This window comes from Prinia subflava, chromosome Z, assembly GCF_021018805.1.
Source record: "Prinia subflava isolate CZ2003 ecotype Zambia chromosome Z, Cam_Psub_1.2, whole genome shotgun sequence".
Classification (NCBI taxonomy): domain Eukaryota; kingdom Metazoa; phylum Chordata; class Aves; order Passeriformes; family Cisticolidae; genus Prinia; species Prinia subflava.
The window spans coordinates 4,743,970-4,763,608 of NC_086283.1; the positions used below are offsets into that span (position 1 = coordinate 4,743,970).

General features: G+C 45.4%; 1 protein-coding gene across 2 annotated transcripts; it reads left to right on the forward strand.

Moving 5' to 3' along the window:
* The first annotated feature begins 6,434 nt into the window (after positions 1-6,434).
* Positions 6,435-19,296, forward strand: REST (RE1 silencing transcription factor). Of its 2 annotated transcripts, none has more exons than XM_063423751.1 (4): positions 6,435-6,563; positions 7,602-8,512; positions 14,197-14,280; positions 17,290-19,296. In XM_063423751.1, exons 2-4 carry the CDS (start codon positions 7,612-7,614, stop codon positions 18,981-18,983), a joined length of 2,679 nt encoding a protein of 892 aa, XP_063279821.1. In that variant the 5' UTR covers positions 6,435-6,563; positions 7,602-7,611; the 3' UTR covers positions 18,984-19,296. The 2 variants fall into 2 exon arrangements, with proteins under 2 accessions (XP_063279821.1, XP_063279822.1); XM_063423752.1 differs by having other exon boundaries at positions 6,476-6,559.
* The last annotated feature ends 343 nt before the right edge of the window (positions 19,297-19,639 follow it).

Consider the following 19,639-nt stretch of genomic DNA (forward strand, 5'->3'; position numbering starts at 1 on the left):
GGCAGCAGACGGGAGGGTGTTCCTGTACAGGGTGGCTGCAGCTGGCTGGAGCAGCTGCATCCCATGGTCTGCATGTGGCTTATGAAGATTGTATTGGTTCAGCTGCTGGAGAAATGCTGGCTCTTCTCCTGCTCTCCCTCCAAATGTGCAGCCTAACCACGCATTTTCACAATTTCACCAGCTCAGAGGTCATGTGCACCTTGAAACACAGGCAAATCTGGTGTATGAAACTTTGTACCACAGCACATTCTAAAGGCCAAAACTAAAGGTGAGAAGGAAAGGATTGGGTGATTTTAGGTAAAACAATACATCAGCTACTGAGCCATTAAGTGACTTCCTGCTGAAAAATCCCTAGAACTTGAATTCCAGAAGCAGAAGGTATTAACGCCCTCCATCAGAGTCGAGGTACTGGGACAGGCAGAGCCTTCCTCCAAGGCAGTATGACAGCTCATACATCATTATCTGTGAGGATAAGGACCTACTCATCCTAGGCACAGCCTCCTAGCACAGAAGGGTAATGCCAACTGAAAAATGCTTTGCCCAGACTGGAAGAGGAAAAGGATGGATTATATTGGGCAGTGTTTCACCCTCAGTAAGACACAATCCTATTCCTGCTGATCCCCCAGACAAAAGACTGGGGGCCAGGATCAATCTATAAGGATGGATGGGAGGTGGGTTTTCTGGTTCCTTTCTTACCTTGTGGGTAGAGGTTTATTAGCTTAAGATGAGCTACAGATACGTGAAGGAAAAGAGTGAAAAGGGAGACATTAATAATTGGGGTTTGAGATTTACTTGTGTCTCAAAGGTGAAGGGCAGCTGTTAATGACAGCTCTTGTTTTGGTTGTTTGTTTTTTCTGGCTTCTCGTTAAGAAAAAAGAGGACAATAGAAAAGTCATTTTCTCTGTGTAGAGCACTGCATTTTCCATATTTAAAGGTAATGTTAGGCCTTGTTTAAACCTGAGCTTTAGCCAGTGTTGTACTTAGTGATGTGACTGCACCAGTGAAAGCTCTCGTGAAACTGTGCTGCAATCCCATAACTTACCCTGAGAACAGAAGGGCAAGAAGTACCCTTGGGTGCTTTTTTGAGACAATAAGCGGGTGACCTGCATGGTGCAGCTTTCCTAGCATGGAAAGCCACAGCGTGGCCAAGTGTTGAGCATTTGAAAAAGCCCATACCATTGCAGGGGAGTGCACAGAGAGTGTGCTCGGGAAAATGCTCATACACTTCACTGATTCTTAGGGATTATTTCAGGCTATTGAAACTATGTTTCTGTTGACTGAACAATTACTAGAGGTGAAGTGGAAAGGTTTATTTAGGCAATGTTTTCAACTTTTCCCCTCAGAACAGCTGCACTGGTGCAAACAGCAAAGATTGGAGAGCTGAGCTGGAGAGAATGCTGGAAGTTTTTAAAGTCTTTTTTTTTTTTTTTTTTTTTTTTTTTTTTTTTTTTTTTTTTTTTTGTCTTATTGCATGATTTAAAGTACCCACCTCTTGCTACTGTGCAGTCCTGAACCCCATTTCCAGTCCCTGGTACTGGAAAGGTACAACTCTTCTGAAGAGTCAAACTAAACTAAATATTGCCTGGTTGTCAGAGGGCGAGCTGGTGCTTGCAGTAGGTAGGAGAACAAGCAGTGGCTGCTGTTCCGGGGAAGAAGTTTGATGAAGGAGGAAACAGAGAAATAAAGACTCAATCAAAAAAGGGGTGAACACCTCACATGGGTTTGGCTGAGTGATCCTTCCAAACCAATGGGCATAGGATGCCTGGTTAGAAGCAGGAGCAAGAGGACTGTGGCTAAAATGCAGCGACTTACTGAGAGTGGGCATGGAGTTTGACTTGCTGGAAAGAAAGAAACAGGAGTGTGGTCTGCTGAGCCCCACCACACAACCACATGTTCCTTCTAGAGGGGCCTTTCCTCCTCTCTTGCTCTTCCTCTCACCCAGCAATTGTACATTTCATCTTCTCTCCTCCCCACATAATCCCTGTAGTTGTCAATTAGCCAGAGGCAAAGTACAGAGGGCTGTTGCTTAAGAAACAGTTGCTCATCCAGGGAACTGTTGTCAAATATCAGGCACACCATTCCCTATCCTGTCATTACCCAAGACAAAAAATGTACATGTCCAAATCCAGTTACACCAGAGCTCCCATACAAGAAAGGCTTTTAAAAACAGTTTTATGAGTTGTTGCAGCTGGATGTCTGTTTAGGCTGTGGCACTGTAATTTCAGGCGCAACATTACCCTCCCCTTCCAAACAGTTACTCAGGCAACTTTAGTTTTAGAAGCCAGGAATTGCTGCAGAGGATTAGGTGGTGTGTGCCTAGCCCTGACACCCTGCTGCACAGCTTTCAGCTGCAAACTTGAGATCTTGTTTTCCACAGCACTTGGTACCTACTGCCTCTCCCTTCCATGGACTGAAATCATGTGGTACCAACCACATAAATGGGAAATGTGTAAAGTCTGATGGTACAAAATTAACTGTTCAGAGCATCTTGAAACAAACAGGACTTGACAGGATGGGTTTTGTGCCAGGTTTGTGATTTGAGTCAGATGGCTGTGGTGGATTAGGTCTGGCAGTGGCAGCCTGAACACTGGGTTACTGCTTCATAAAATCCCAGCCACAGCAGTTGGAAACAGTCATATGTTAGAACCTACAGATGTTTTGAAAAGGTATGTTAAAATAGGTACAAATATTAAGCCTGATTGCTTGTAGAGAAATACCCTGTGAGTAAAAGAGCAACTTTCAGTAAATACCATTTTGAAACCTGGTATTTTGCACATGATATTTTGTACTGAATGAAATGATGGCTTTGCTGAAGTTTGCCCCTTCAGAGTATGAACTGCTGTCCAAGAAGGCAGCAAAACAATAACAAATGCAATCTATTCAGTGTGCTTTTCCAAAAGATCCAAGAGCAAGTAGCTAAGTGTGGATGACCTGGAAACTTGTACTCCCTTAAACTGACCCTATTACACCCACTTCTAGGCAGAAGTGAGAACATGGCATTTCCACTGACCTTGTAAGATAGGACAAACCAGTGCTGGTCGCTGATGAGGAGCTTTTCGGAGAAGTAGTTTTCCTATGTGTCCTATGTGTTGCTCTACTGATCCTGTTTACCACACAGATGTGCAAACCTTCATGCTGGAAGGACGGAGAAGTTGCCACACTGGCTATTAGTCAGAGAATTTTACTGACTTATTAAAAATAATAATTTATTAGATTCTTCTCATTATGCGACCTGTGTCTACTGAAAGCTGTAGAATGAGCTTGTTCAAAAGGATTAAGGCAAGAATTACCTTATGTAGGATGTAAGTGATGCTGCATAGAGCTTGAAATTTTGGTCCATTCTGACCTTCAAATATGACGTGTCTTGTAAGTAATGAATGGGGCAAAACAGACCAGATGGAGACCTTTTTTAACCCAGATAGCAAAGCTTTTTTTTCCTTAGCACCAAAAAGAGATTCCTCTCAGAGCACAATACTGCAAATTGTATATATGGTGTGAGGCTCTGAATAGTGTTTGTATTGTTAAAGTGCTTGTAGGAATTTATTACTGGCAGTGAAGCATTTAATATTTAATTTTTTTAGAACACTGGAACCATAAACACATTTTTAAAACATTAACATAGACAGTTATGGCACATTGGCATAGTTGCAGAGTACAAAAGTTGAGAAATCTGGTCAGACTGGTTTTTGAAAGGTGAAAGGGATCTCTGGTGAAGTGATAAAGATTAAAATACTATTAAGATAACATTAATAGTGGTGCTAAGGCTTTCAGAGAAGCCTAAGCAATCTGGTCACTAGGAAAAAAAAAAAAAAAAGAGGAAAACCATACAGTGCAAAAAACCTGCTTCCAGGCAATGAACCTAAAAGATCGCTTATGTCAAATCCAGTTGTGAAATTATACACAAAGGAAAGAACCCAAGCTCCCATAGGAACCTCAAGTCATCTAAAATGCTTTAACAATTCTGAATGCAGTGCCTTTATTTTTATAATAGATGGATGTTAATATTGAAGTATGCTTCCTATTAGAAACACAGCTCCCTGCTCTCCAGCTGATGTAGGATGGAAACAATCCATCTGACTGTTAATGTCAAGTTTCTTGTTTTGGCAGAAGTTTTTATTTAGGATTGCATTTTTTGCAGACATTACAGGCCTTGATGTGGAACATTTCTTTCATGATACATATTCACTGCAGGACTATCTACACTCAAGCTGCTCCAAAGCATCCTGACCACAAAATAATTGGTGTAGCCACTTCCATGTGCTGCTAAGATTTCTTGGGGTGTACATGTGGGATTTTTTTGGAAAGCACTGGAGAACCAAATGCACTTGACTACTGGCATAGCTTAGAAGTGGTGTAAGCTGGGTTTTAACCTATAAACTTGATGGGGCAGCCCTAGAATTAAGGGGGTTTGGGAATGTCTCAGACTTGACATAGAGTTCAAAGGAGCTTTTCACTGGGGAATGCATCTTTTATGTTTGCCTGGCATAAGCAGAGTGTTGAGCAAAGAAATAGCTGTCTGCAAATAAGGCAAGTTCTGCAGGAAGAGATGTAGGCAATGGCAATGTCAAAACAGCTTTCAGAAATTGGACTGAAGCTGGGTTAGATTTTTTGGAGCCACGTAATCTGAGCTAGTAGCATCCATGTATTTTGTAAAGGTAAAGCTTTGATGTGTGTCTGTCTCCCCATGTGCTCAAGTTCCTCTGCCAGAGTAGCTGCTCAAAGCTGTGTTAATACCAGAGGATGGCGGTGGTCCAAGCACTGTGCTCCAAACTCTGCATATCCTGAGAGCAGTGAAGAGGGAGAAAAGACACATGGAGTTTGCAAGGATGTGGTGCCTAGGCAAAAGGACCTCAGGTTAAGGTTTTTGGGCAACTTGTCTCAAATAAATCCATAACATAATATAAATATATATATATAAATTCATAATACAACATATGTGTATTACAGAGTTTCTCATCTGGATGATGAAAATGACAGACAGGCAGATATGGAAGCTGGAGAACGGAGCTTGCCCTTGGGAACCAGAAGTAGTTAAGGCAGGGTTAGGTGGCAATACTGGCTAAAACACACACCACATCTCTGCTGTCCAGGCCAGGAAGACTGTTACTCACAGGAACAGATCAGGGATACTTTTTAGATTTTCAGTTTAAATATCTAACAAAGTATCTTTGCGGTCCTTCAAAAATTCCTGATGTAGTTGCATTCCCCAGTTGTTTTTGTACCTAGGAAAATACCCATTTGTTTTCCCCAGTTTCAGAAATCTTTCTGCTTTGCCAGCCAGGCTGGCCAGCCCTGTCTCTGCACCCATTGCCAGGCAGTGCAGCAAAACTTGCTTTGAGGTTGGCCAAATGACACAGAGAGAGGGGTTTTTGCAGCCTCCCAGTGATGTCAGCTCAGCAGGTACTTGGCTCCTGCTGAAAGTTTTGAGATTTATAAATCAGCTCAACCTGAGGAATTTCAGGGCCAAGGAAAATTTTCAGATATTCATGGTGAGGAGCCAGGTGAGTGCCCAAGAGAAGAAAGAACCACTAAGAAATTTGGGTTCCTCATTTAGGATTGGGATTGTCACCTAAGCAGGACTGGATGCTTTTATTGAGCTCTCTGTTGCAATCAGTGAGTGCATGGCTGGGCTCCCCAAAAGCAAATTTTGGGGTTTTCCCCTGGTTTTGGAACAATGAGGACAAACTATGGAGGTTTCAAGTCCTACGACTGCATGAGGCATTCTATGTTTTGAGAACAATTTGAGTAGTTTAGTGGCCTAGTTTAGTGGTTCCATGCCATGATGGAGCTTACATTGAAAAAGAACTCTGGGGCCATTGAATGCAACGTTTGACTGAATACCACCATGTCAGCTAGACCATGGCACGAAGTGCTGCATCCAGTCTTTCCTTAAACATCTCCAGAGACGATGACCACCTCTCAGGGCAGCCCATTCCAATGTCTAACCAGGCTTTTGGTGACTAATATCTAACCTAAAACTCTCCTGGTGCAGCCTAAGTCTCTCCTCTCCTCAGCAGTTGCCAGGAAAAGAGATCGATCCCCAACTGGCTTCCATCTGCTTTCACTTGCTAGCAGAGTGATAAGGTCATCCCAAGCCTTCTTCTCACCATGCTAAACACCCAGTTTTCTCCGCTGCTACTCATTACACGTGTGCTCCAAACCCTTCACCAGCTTCGCTGCCCTTCCCTGGACTTGTGAAGGCGATGCTGTCAGATCCGCGTTATCATCCCTGAACGGGACAAAGGAGCTCACGGCAGCGGGGCCGGGCACGGACAAACCCCGCGGCCGCCCGCTCTACCCCTGGGCAAGGACCCTCTCCTCGGGCGGGTGCCCCTTCCCCCTCGCACTCCGCCCGCCCGGTGCTCCCGCCGCTGCCGGGTGACCCCGCTGGGCCCGGCCCCTCCTGCCGGGGGCGGGCGGGGCGGCGCCGCCGCTGCGCGCTGTGTGCTGGAATGCGGGGGCGCCTCCGCCCGCCGCCGCCGCCAGCAGCGCCTCCCGCCCGCCCGCTCGCCCGCCCCGCCCCGCAGCAGCCGCGCGGCCGGGCGGCCCCGCGCCGCCGGTGGGTGAGTGAGTGCGGCGGGGCCCGGCGGGGCCGGGGAGGGGGGGCCGGGAGCCGGGCGAGAGGCGCTGTCCAGGGCTGATCTGCGGCCGGCGGGCGGGCGGGGGCGGCCGGGCGGGCCGGCCGCGGGGCGATCAGCACCACGGCTAAGGAGCCGCGCCGGCCGCGGGGGCGCTCGCCGGGTCGCGCCGCTGCCGGAAGGCGAAGCCGTCGCCGGCCGGGCCGGGCCGGGCCGGGCCGGACGCAGCCGCAGGCCCCGGGCCCGGGAGCAGGCCCGGGGCGTCGCTCGCTCCCCCTCCCGCGGACGGGCACCGGGTGGGCGCGGCCGCCGTGACCTTGCCGGTACCGAGGCGCTTCGTCCGCCCCGCGCCCCCGCACCGGCGCGGCTGCCCTGCCCTGCCCGCCGCGGGGGGAGGAAGAAGCCGGGCGTCCCCACCGGCCAGCGGCAGCGGGCGGGCCGGGGGCGGCGCGGGGAGGGCGCTTTGTGTGGGTAGGCAGAAAATGGCCGCATGCCTGTCAGGCAGGGAGGGAGGGAAGGAGGGAGGGCGGCGGGGGCACGGCCCGGCCCGGCTCCCCCGGCGGATGTGCGCCGGGCCGCGGGGAGGTCGGCGCAGGGCCGGGCCGCCCCCCTTTGTTGGCGGCCTCGGGCCCGGCGGGGCCCTTGGGGCGGGCGGCGGCCGGACAGGAGCACTCGGCGGAGCCCGGCCGCGGCACCCCCGGCGGGCCCTGCCCGCCCCAGGTGTCTGGCGTGGCGGGAGCCGCGGGGCCCGGCCCGGGGTCACTCGCCTGCCCTGGGCCCCGCCTTGTCAGCGCCTCCCACCCGTCCTCCGCACGGTGGGATCCTGCACCACACGTAGGAAGAGCCCAGCCGCCCCTTCGACTGAGCAATCCCCCCGCTCCGGGTTCTGCTTCCCGCTGCCCCAGCACCTCAGCAAAGAGCTTTAGTTTTCTGATGTTCACTGGAGGGCTGCTATGACAGTACACAGCAGGGAGACCTTTCCACACTCGGGTGCTTACAGGTGTTCCTTTTCTCTTCCAACAGAATTACTGCCATGGCAACTCAAGTGCTGGGGCAGTCTGGTGGGAACAGCCTCTTTCCCGGCAGTTCTAATATTGGCATGGCATTGTCCAATGACATGTATGACTTACAGGACCTTTCTAAAGCTGAGCTGGCAGCTCCTCAGCTTATTATGTTGGCAAATGTAGCCTTGACAGGAGAAGTTAGTGGCAACTGCTGTGATTACCTGGTTGGAGAAGAGAGACAAATGGCAGAACTGACAACAGTGGGGGACAGCAACTTCTCAGATAGTGATGGAGAGGGTATGGAAGATACCCAGGCTGCAGAGAGTGACCGTGAGGCACCTGAAAATGTGGAATTAAGCTCCCTTGAGGTTCCTAGTATGGAAACTCAAGGTCCAGCTGCTTGTTCCCCTCCTAAGACTCCCAGTGTGGACAAAGATGTCTCAGTGGAAGCACCGAGTACTCCGGAAAGCACAGAGGACAAGTGTAAGACCTTGAAGAGCAAACCGTTTCGTTGTAAGCCTTGCCAGTATGAGGCAGAGTCCGAAGAGGAGTTTGTGCATCATATCAGGGTTCACAGTGCTAAGAAATTCTTTGTGGAAGAAAATGCAGAAAAGCAAGCACAGGTGAAGGAGTCTGATTCCTGCACTGCAGAAGAGGTGGATTTCTCTAAGGGCCCGATCCGCTGTGATCGCTGTGGCTATAACACTAACAGATATGATCACTATCTGGCTCACTTGAAGCACCACAACAAAGCAGGGGAAAATGAGAGAGTCTACAAGTGTACCATATGCACTTACACTACTGTCAGTGAATATCACTGGAAAAAACACCTAAGAAATCATTTTCCCAGGAAAGTGTATACCTGCTCAGAGTGCTCCTATTTTTCAGACAGGAAGAACAATTATATTCAACATATTCGAACCCACACAGGTAAGTTTTTAATCTTTTTTTTACTGAAGTGCAGTAAGACTACTGAGAATCTGTGATGAGTGAAGCAAGCAGTCTTTTTGCAAAGTTTGTTCTATTCTGATAAAGCTTTTTGCTCTCTTCTCCTGGTGCTAGCAGGTTATAGCCTAGTGGAATTTGGTTTGAACTCCAGTCTACAGTCCTAGAGGACTGAAAAAGTGTCAAGTGCCAAGAAGAGGCAAAGGGCATCCTGTTTAGTAATCTTGAGCAAGTTTTTTGAAAAGGGCATGACAAAGTGTGCCTGTGGTAATTGTCAGAGTCCACAACACCAAAACCTGATGTAGTCTAAAACCAAAATAAGCAGGTTGACAAAAAAGTGCCTGAATCCATAGGAAGTTTTAAAAATGGTACCCTTAGACTGAGCTGAAACTTGACTACAATGTAATTACAGAGAAGAAAGAGCTGAAATATATGTGGACAGGAGTACTCCAGCATCCACAAAGTCAGAACAAGGGTTGAACAATGAATTAATTCCTTTTAATGTTCAGAGGCTTCGTTTTCTTTAGGGCCTGCATCACTGCAGCAGCCAGAAGTAGACACATACTTCTTTTGCTCTATAGGAAGCCTTCGAGGGAGTCTGGCCTGATTTCCTCACTTCTCCTAGCCTTGGTTTGTAATTGCAAGGGACAGTGTGAGGCCCCTTTTTTCCCTGGTGTATACCAGATGGAATTAGGGGACTGCAGGGTTGCTGGTGTCTTGTGAGCTGGGACCACAGGTGACTGAGGAAATACCTTGCTTTTTATCGGAGAGCGTCACCACTCTCTCACATGGGGAGTTCTGATGAACCAAAACAACTTTCCAGGAGGGGTTATCTCACCTTTCTAGGCCATGGGGTACAGTTACTTTGCCTCCTGATCCCTTTTGTGGAAGTGAGAAGGCTTCCTTGAGCTTCCTTGCTGATTCTTAGCAGCTCTTATTTCCACCATATCAGGGCTTTTCTGTGGAGAGGGCTCACTTGCTAACCATCTTCTAGCATGCTCACCTGACTTGGTTCCCCTTTATTGTAGACTGTGCTGGCTGAGCAAAACACTGGGGAATTTCTCCTTTAAAGTCATGTTTTGTCACAGCAGTGGCATTAATGGTTTGGAGGTTTCAGTTCACTTGTCTGCAGCTGTCTGGAAGGGGTGGGCACTCCGGAGGCCTCGGGGCTGGGCTTAAGTTTAACTGTGCAGGAGTTTGTGTTTGTCAGCTCACTTTAGTGTCTGCTTTGTTGGGGCTGGGAGGGTCTGCTGGGAATTTTAGTACTTTAAGACATACTGTTCTCCTAAGAATAGCTGTGTGCTGTTGTTCAGAAGATACCATCAGTTTCAAACTCAGTCCTGTCTAAATATTTTTTCTAAACAAGTAAACAAAGTTTATTGTGAGAGGTATTAGGAAAATGGTGTCATTTATCCTCCAGTTCATTTTCTTTGTGTGTTTTGTAGGAGATAACAGGAAAGAGAGCAGGTAAAAATGGCAAAATAGTAGGAAAAAGCCTGAATTAATCATGTGGGGAACTCACGGCCAAATATGAGCCAGTGCTTTGGTTCCTGTCTCGTTTACAATTTGTCGCAACTTTAAATTCATCTCTGCTTGTGTTTGTAGGTCCCCCTTTTTGATTTCTGAAAGCACTTGTTGAGTTTTACAGGAACTAACCATGAAAGCATGTTTGCTGAGGAAGTGCTCTGTTACCAGTGCATTTGACCGATTTACTGATGAACTGTATTAAACTTTCTGAATGAATAAGCTCCTGGCAGATATATTTTATACACCAGCCTAAAAGTCTCTGCCAATACTAATGTGTAATGAATTGTCTTTAAAAACACAAACAAAACCAGAACGCACAACCCCCCCACCTCAAACAACCCTCACCCAAAAAAACCCTGAAAAAACACCCACAGCTATTTTATAGTCAAAAGTATTTGTAGACTGTTTACATGACAGTATTGAATTTAGTAAAAACTCTCTGAATTATACTAAAATAGCTTTGTAGTTTTCACTTAAAACTAAAAAAAAAAAAGGGGGAGAAAAATGAATGGGATACATCCATCCATCATTTTCTTCCTATTTTATGGGTTCAGAATATTAAGAAAGTTGGAATTTTTTGTTTCTTTGGTTTCCTGATTGCTAATAAGTTAAATAATTTTGGATAGATACTTTTCTCTCCTGTTTTTTGTTCTTTATGAGACTTATTTTTTGGGGGAATGCCTCTCTGCAGTTAATTAGATTCTGTTAGAGCCATACAATTTTCTGAAACACTGGCTGCACAGAGTGGAGTTTCACAGAATAAATGTGCTTCTGCTGGAAAAAGGCAGTCTCAGTTTTCTGCCTGTATCCTGGAACTAGTTGATTCAACTCACTAAAATAGAGTAAAGGAGTAAAAATACTCCTTTCCTCTTCTCTAGGTTGGTTTTCTGCTCGTTAGTGAACTTAGTTGCCTTACTAATGACACATGCAATAGCAGAGCACATGGCCGGGAGCAGGGAAGGGGGCTGCATGCTAGTGCCTTGCATGATTGGGAAAAATACCTCTCCTCTGCATGTTTGGGGACCTCAGGAAGGCAGGCAGAGGTTATCTGACTGCCTGTTGTTGCTTGCCTTCATGTTGAAAAGCAGGAGTTCCAGAACCCGCCCTTCACTGAAGATACCTTGCAGCTTGTGACAGTGCTTGTGGGACAGGCGGCTGACAAATGTGGGGACCTTGGGCAGAGGAGTGCTTCAAGGACCCTGCAGATGGTCATAGGCTTGTCACCTGGGAAAGCTATACCTGGAAGAACCTATCCACTGCCCAGGAGGGGCTGGCTGGAGGGGTGCAGGACAATCCATTCCTCTGCTGCTTGGGCAGAAAGGACTCTTTGTGTCAGGAACAGATTTACCTGGGCTCGTTTGTGCTCATTAGACCTTTTAGACTAAGTTTTGACTTGATTTACCTGCTGATTCTGGAGCTGTACTATGTGCAAGACAGTGCAGCATTGTTCTCTTTCTTTTTTCTTTATTTCACTTTTTAGAAGAGATTTCTAGAAAACTTCCCTGAAAATAATCTGAAGGGCTAAATAACTAAGATATCTGCTTCAGTCAGTCATAATGTTCTGTGTCTGGTTTTGGTTTGGTTTGTGGTTGGTCTGTAATTTTTTTTCCTTTTGATTTTGGTTGTGAGAGGGGATCTTTCTTGCTTGCTACTGTGTTGGAAATTTGGTGGAAGCAGATTTGTTTCAAGCAGATGGGACTTCTAATGGCATTATAAAAAAAGGCTTTATCAAGACATTGTTGAGGGATATCTTTGGTGCAGGTAGCTCAGTGTGCAAGCTGCAGTTCAAGATCAGGTTTTGCTCAGGGTGAGTCACAGAGAGGCCGGGAATTGCCAACCCTCTACTGGTGGTGCCAGCCAGGTGAATGGCACTGAGAGACACAGCAGGAGCCACAAACTACCAACCTTTTGGACAACAAAGCAGATGAAGACTGGGGAGGCCAGCAAGGTAGTTGGACAGGGAAGGCTCAGCAGCAGGAGCAGAAGGCTAGGGAGGAAGAATGAGACTTGTGTGCAGGTAGATTTTGAGGGTATGAAAGTGCAGGGGTTCCACTCTTGGGCCCTCTTTGGAGGCACCAGGTGTTTCTGTGTTACTGTGCCATGAGTAAATGGCTTTATGGAATGAGATATTTGAGACTCTGCTGTGGGAAACCTGGGGTCAAACTGGTAAGGAAACCTGGTCTGACTGTGTGTGAGTGGGGTGTGCAGGGAGGCAAGTGGGGCACTGGAGCCACTCGCCATGAAAGGGCTTCGGTCCCAGCAGTCTGGCCTTGGGAGTGTGACTCTTGAGAGTCACACTGGTCAGACTGGGAACTTCCTGTAACAAGAGGGTCTTAAACTTATATGCTGATGTCAGTCTGCCTGTTCATTTGCATAGAGCTAAGTGCCTGCTTGAGCTTTTGCTAGATTGGGGCTTATTCTTGTAAGTGTCTTCTGGAGAGGTTTTTCTGATGGCTTGTTTGCATATAATGAACCAGCTTGTAAAATTACAATACAGATCCTTTGGGGAATAATATTTTACAGAATAGTCTGTACAAAGCATTTAATTCTCAAGTGGCAGTAACACAAATTAGTTGTGTTCATTATACTTAAATCTAGTATGTTTTGTGGCTGTGCCCTATGTAAAAAAGGCCATGAAAGAAAGCCTCTTTCACATTCCTAATGTTGTAAGTAACTGTACAGGTGTGAAAGTTCAGGTAATGGGAAGAAGATATGACTGAATATTCCTGGACCTTTAGCCACATGGTTTTTAATTGTAAAAAATCATTTAAAACCAAAACCATTTCTTTGTAACAGGAGAACTACCCCTCCCTTGAACATGACTTAATCTTATTATGTGTATTTCGCCAATCTCCTACCTCGTTTTAATTGGAAAGGGAGGGGAGTTGTGGTTGTTAGGGCAAATTTACCTTTAAACTGCTGATCTAATCAAGAACTATAGTCTAAATGTTTGATGGAAGGAAGAAATGTGGAATTAATCTGTATTGCAAAGGCCGCTTCTACTGCTGTTTTGGCACAGGCCAGCAGTGGAGCCTCACATCACACACTGACAGATGCAGATACTTGCTGCTGCAGATAGAGCTGTGCCTCTGAAAGTGAACACATAGCCTGTGTGCAGGGCTTTTGCTGATGTCCAGGGCTCTGTGATTTGGAGAGCACCTTGGTTGTATGCCTCATAGGTAGCAAATTCATCAAAATGCTATCGTGTAATTCTGGCTATGATTTGAATAAATACTAGGACTGAGTAACTCCTTTTTTCCCTTTTCAGCTTCACTCCTCTCTTTTCTTTTGGGTGTCTACCCAAAACTAAAAAGTATTTGTAGTGAAGACAGTGTGTGAGCAGTTTGGGGCAAACACCCTGGTGCTTATCTGGACCTGCCTAACATGTTAATTATAAAACTGTCTGCCTTTGTTTGGAATTGTCTTCATTTGAAAAAGATTTTCAAGTATCATTGTACTGATACAATTTTTAGCCACAATTACAAGCTGACTGTCCTCAGCGAAGATATAATTTATGACAAGTTAGTTTCCGTTAATTCTCCAGAACAGTAACTCTTCAGGCAGGGGATTTTGAGTCTTTGAAATAAATGTTTATGCTACACTTAAGCTTTGCTAGCAGCATAAGTTCACTGATCAGCATGCTTTTCTGTGCTGCAAGCTATTTTCACTCTGCAAGTAAAACTTTGGAAGCAAAGACCTGCTCTCTCTGCACTTGTGTTCTGGTAAATGCAAGTCCATGTGGAATGGATGGTCGTATCCCATCTTAATCCAAATTAAATACAGAGGTTTCAGGTAAGGTGTTCAGCAAAGCAAGAACATACCAAGTTTCTTACAGGATCTTTTGTGCATCTTCTGAGTGTTGGGAGAAAATGCTGTAGGGAAGCCAGGTCTGGTGGCTTAAGGCTTCTTAAAGTTGTCTTTCCTCGTCATCTTTTGTCTGAGGTTACTGTTGACCCCAGGTGGACATTAGGAGGTGCCTCTGTCATATCCTGCCCTTTTACTACCCTTGCTGTTGTTTTGCTGAGAGATAACATGCCCTCAAATACAGCGTGAGGACCTGTGACAGCCTCCCCTGAGTGGCTTGGTAACCAGTTTGGGAATCTGCTGTGTTTCAGTAACGACTTTTCTGTTTGTTCTTGCAGGGGAGCGGCCCTATCAGTGTGCGATGTGTCCTTATTCCAGCTCTCAGAAGACCCATTTGACCAGGCACATGCGCACCCACTCAGGTGGGTACAGAGTGGCAGCAGCTTGACTGAGGAAAAGGGGGTGGGTTGCATTATCACAGCATGGCTGCAGTTGGAAGGGACCTCTGGAGCTCAGACCCTGGCTCCAGAAGGGCCACCTAAAGCAGTCTGCCCAGTTCTGTGTGAGATGCCATCTTAGCCAGTATGGCCTGAGCTTTAGCTCCTTTTTTAATGGGGAAAGTTGTCTTGCTAGGAATGCTAAGTGTCATAAATAAAACTGAAAGTGGGAATGTATATTTTTCTTTTTACTTTTCAAGATCTTTTCTGATATTCATAGGGCTGCTCTAGTAGTCCTAGTAATCTAGTAATAAATACAACATTGTGGTGATATAGGAACTAATTTTTGTACACTGTCTGCTGTCATAGCTGAGTTCAAATCAGTGAAGCTGGGAACATTTTGAGTAGCTGAGAATCTCCTCTGTGATGCCTGGGATTGAGTCTCATCCAGGAGTTCTGAGGGAACCCTTAGCTTTTTTTAGTGTGACACAGTGATGTAAATTAGTGTCTACTTATGGCAAGGAGATACAGGAGAAAAAGCAAACTCAGAGGATGTTCACAAGTGACTCAGTCTTGTGGCACTAAAAGCCAAATTAGGAATTTTCACTAGCCTTTTTTTCCCATTACTGGTCATGAACTGTGGTGTTACAAACATTTGCTCTCACACTCCTGCGAATCTCTTTTTGAATGAATTAACACCATTTTTGGGAGTTGTAGCACCACAGACACAAGCACAGTTGTCTGTTATGACTCTCAGAAGTGAGTTCAGGTAGACCTGAGTCTGTGCTCTTGATTTGTTTTTGTAAAATTTGAATTGAGCAGCCCCAGGTGAATAATGCTGGCAAACAAGACTTGAAGTCTCCTGAACAGTAATTGTCTCAATTTCAGTTGATGAGGCTTTTAATGGAAACCAGGAGACAGGCAATTTCAACTGTAGTAGAGGGGCGCTTGGGCCCATTAAAAATAGCCAGCTTTAAAATGACATGTCAGTATTTTGGTGTGAGAATTTTGTGAATGTAGTATTCTGCTTTCAGAAACAAAAATAATACTTGGTTGAACCTCTGGTTTGCGAATGAACCTCCAAATTTGCAAATATTTTGGTCAATACCAAACCTGGAAACCATTTCACGAACATATTGCTATGCCCTTGTTCTGTGTAAGGAAGACTCAATTCTGAAGGAGGTAAGGAGTGGGATGTGCCTGTGGCCCCTGCCTCAAAGGTCTCCGAGGGAAGGCATGAGTTTTGCTATCAGGGGTCTTGTATTAATAGCTCTCCTAAATTCTACTGTACGTTTTGTTGCAATGCCCAGGCAGCTGCATTTTTTCTATGGCAATTTCCAGACTCCTGCAGTTGACGGGCTGCTGTTTAAGGCCCACAGGTACTGTAGTTTCCTTCCCATGTCAAACAGCAAATGACTGTGGTTTAAAGCCTAATTCATAGCTGGTTTTTTTAGTCATCTTAATACATTCTTTTTACTTGTGCACTAAAACCCCGGGATTTAGTAGAGGCGATGGACACAAACTCTTCACATGCTGTCTTTGAGTTACCTGGTTGCAGCTGCCTCTGAGCACTCTGTGCACTTAGAAGAGCTTGGGTATGTAAGAGAGGCTGTTCTTGTCCTCCTGCAGTGTAGCACAGAACTATTTTTTGAAGTGTAGGTGATAAAGGCTCTATACTTGGAGGACAGATAAGCAATAAACACATCAAGCTTAAACTTGTAAAAAATGTCACCAGGAAGTGGGAGGAAAAAACAAGGAAGTAAAGTGGAGAGGAAGGGAATCACAGTAACTCTTCTTTAAATAATAAATAAATGCTGCAGACAGACATGAGATGATCTGGACTCCTAAACAATTGTCGCCCTGCTTCCTGCCAGGAGGCAGCACCAACTTTTCTAGAGTTTGTGAGGGTGTTGCAGTTCATGTGGTTAACACACAAACAGGCACCACATCTTCAGTGCAGGCTGGCTGGTCTCTGAGTCATGTTACAGAGCTTCAGTATGGACAGTAGCTTGCAGGGGTGGGAGAAGCACTATTGTATCATGAGCAAAAGGGACTGGAGTGGTTTTCAGCATCCTGAAGAAGTAGCATACATTAGTTCTGCAGATCAGTTTTGAGATGCTGGTTCAGAGCTCAGGAGCATCCCAAATTCCTCAGCTAAATTGGTGCATACACAGATGCTTGCAAAATATTTCTGGACTTGAGTTGTTGCAGAAGTGTTTTTCCTATTTGTTTTGATGTGTAAGGTGAAAGCTACTTCTGCTGCGGTGGCATGCACTAAGCAGAACATTTCAGGAGCATTTCTACAGGAATCATTACACTAATGTAAATACAGGTTTTAATAGTAACATGATGACTGTGGACTGCATTTGGTTGACTTGCCAAGAGTAGCCTGTAGCCAGACCACTGTGTGTTTGAGGCACCAAAACAGTGAACTGAATTTTTTTCAGAGTTAAAGATCATCTGGGTACCTCTTTCACGTTCTTAGGGTTTTTGCTAGCTTCTTTTCCGTCATTTTCTTTTCAATGCAACCATGAAGTATGCTAAATCTGTGTAAAGTTGGACTTTTTTGAAACGTTTGTGTGAAACTGCTATTCATCAAATGTTACATTTCCATTTTTCTACAATGCATTCAATGGACCAGTTGGGTATGGATTCCATTTGCTAATATTACTGTAGAGAGATCTCTGCCGGTATGTATGCCTAGCCAGAACCTGTGATGTTGTTACTGCTTGTTTGATTTTGGATCCCCTTCCTCTCAGCCCTCACCCCTTCTCTCTTTTTTTTTTTTTTTTATTTTGTTCTTAGTGTCTTGTGAATGTGTTTGTGACTTGTGGATTTCTTATGTTGATTTTGCTTAATTTTAAAGGCGCATGGATAATTTTTTTTATCCTTTTCAAGTTCCATATTTCTATGTCTGTATTCGTGGGAAGCGATTGCCCCACAGGCACCATGCTTAATAATCACCATCATTCCCTTCCGTCCTTCCTCCCTTAGGTGAGAAGCCATTCAAATGTGACCAGTGCAGCTACGTGGCCTCAAACCAGCACGAAGTGACTCGTCACGCGAGGCAAGTGCACAACGGGCCAAAGCCTCTGATCTGCCCGCACTGTAACTACAAAACCGCTGACCGCAGCAATTTCAAAAAGCACGTCGAGCTCCACATCAACCCGCGCCAGTTCCTCTGCCCCGTCTGTGATTATGCAGCGTCTAAAAAGTGTAACCTGCAGTATCACATCAAGTCCAGGCATCCCGATTGTTCTGACATCACCATGGATGTCTCAAAGGTGAAGCTACGGACTAAAAAGAGCGAAGCTGACTTTTCTGAGAGCGGTAATGACAAAGTGGAGAAGGAACCAACGAAAGGGGATTCAGCTGCGAAGAAAATGGAGAAAATTGTGAAGGTGGAGAAAAAAGATAATTCGGCAAAGGAAAAGAAGCCAGCAAACGTTTCTGCAGGCCAGGTGACAACTAGAAGTCGGAAATCAGCTTCAGAAAACAAGGAGGTGGATATTAAAACTGAGAAAAGTACTGAGAAAACATGTAAAACAAAGAAGGTCAAAAGAAAGGCAGAGACTGAGGCAACTTCCTCTAAGCAAGAGCCTGCAAATGATACCTCAGTAACAACAAAAAAGAAAAAAAAAGTGGAAGCTAAACTCAGAGACTGCCAGGAAGCTCAAAAAAGTGATGTTGCACCAGAGGAGGAGCCTAAAAAGCAAAATTTTTGCCTCAAGAAAAACAGAAAAAAGAAAGCTCTGAAAATTAAGCACAGTAAAAAGAGCAGTAAATTTGATCAGGAGAAGATTGAGGAAGAGGAGATGCCAGATGAGTATCCTGTCACAGAAGAAGATGGATGTGAGAAGCTGGACACCAAGGGCAGTGACCAGAAGGAGCAAGATCCCACTGACACAGTGGCATTAAACAACAATGATGGTCATGCTCTCAGCGGGGAGAGCACTGATCCCAAAGGAAACTGCATCCAAAGTCCAGGGCAGCTTTGTCTGCCAGCCCAGGATGCAAACACAGAAGGTGAGGTAGAGGACCAAGAAATGCCTGCAGCAGCAGGAGAGAGTGAAGACACTGGTGGTGCAAAAGAGGAGGAGAGACAGGCGGACAAAGGAGAAGACACTTGCTCTGAGGAATCTTCCCATGCAGTGTCTTCTGAAAAAAGCTTGGATATACTCATGGATGTGGTACCAGATCTGGCACCTGAGAAAGAGCCAGAGGAAACAGTGGCACAAACTGAGACTAACTCAAACCTGACGGACCTGACCAAGACATGCGTGCCAGCGACAGAGCCAACAGGAGATGCTGTGCCAGCACCTGTGCCCACAGAGGGGTGTACACAAAGCCCTAAAGCGGCTCTGTCCTTATCTCGGGATAACACAGCCGTGAATGAATCTCAGGAAATGGATGAGGATGAGGGCATCCACAGCCATGAAGGCAGTGACATCAGTGACAACATATCAGAGGGAAGCGACGACTCGGGGTTAAATGGTGCTCGCTCTGTGCAAGAGGAAACCAGTCCAAAGAGGTCACAAGGAGCTCCGGACACCACGGTGGCCAGGGAGAACTATGTGTGCATTTTTTGTGACCGCTCATTTAAGAAGGAAGGTGAATACAGCAAGCACCTCAACAGGCATTTAGTTAATGTGTATTATCTTGAGAAGGCAGCAAAAGGGCAGGAGTAGAAATAGCTGTGGTTTGGGGACTCTTCTTTTGCAAGATCTTACACAGCTTATGTAAAAATAGTGTAGATTTTTTTTTAAGCATGGTTTGCTTTAGAGTCTGCATTGGTTTCTTTTTTGGTTTAGGGGTTTTTTTTTAAGTTGAAAATATTTTTGGCAACTTTATGTGTCATGATGAACTCATTAACTATTGGATCTCTTAATTAGAGAAGGCAGGTAGAGTGTATGAGGTTGTGTCCTATAAAGTCACTGTAAGCTTCTAGTCTTTTAGGTTGTGCAGTTCTTTTATAAACTGAGTTTTAGAAACAAGACTGGAGCTAACAATATACAAGTTGGATGTTTATAGAGCCACTGGCATAAATTGCTTTTTGTTCTAGCAGCCAACTCTTTCTCTCCCTTTTTCCCTTTCCCGTTTTTTTTTAGTTCTTTTCAATGTATCTTGATGTTCAAAGTGTTAAACTACTTGATGGTTTTTCTACCAGGAAGATAGCTTCTATTATATAAAGAGCACTTTGTAAATGAAATCAAAGTTGGCTAGTGATGAACATAACTGTTTGAGCTAATTACAATTATGAACGTACATTTCAGATCCCCTAAGCGTGAATAATGAGCCAAAATTTGAGAGTAGTCCTTCCAACTTTTGATTGGAGAACCTCTGT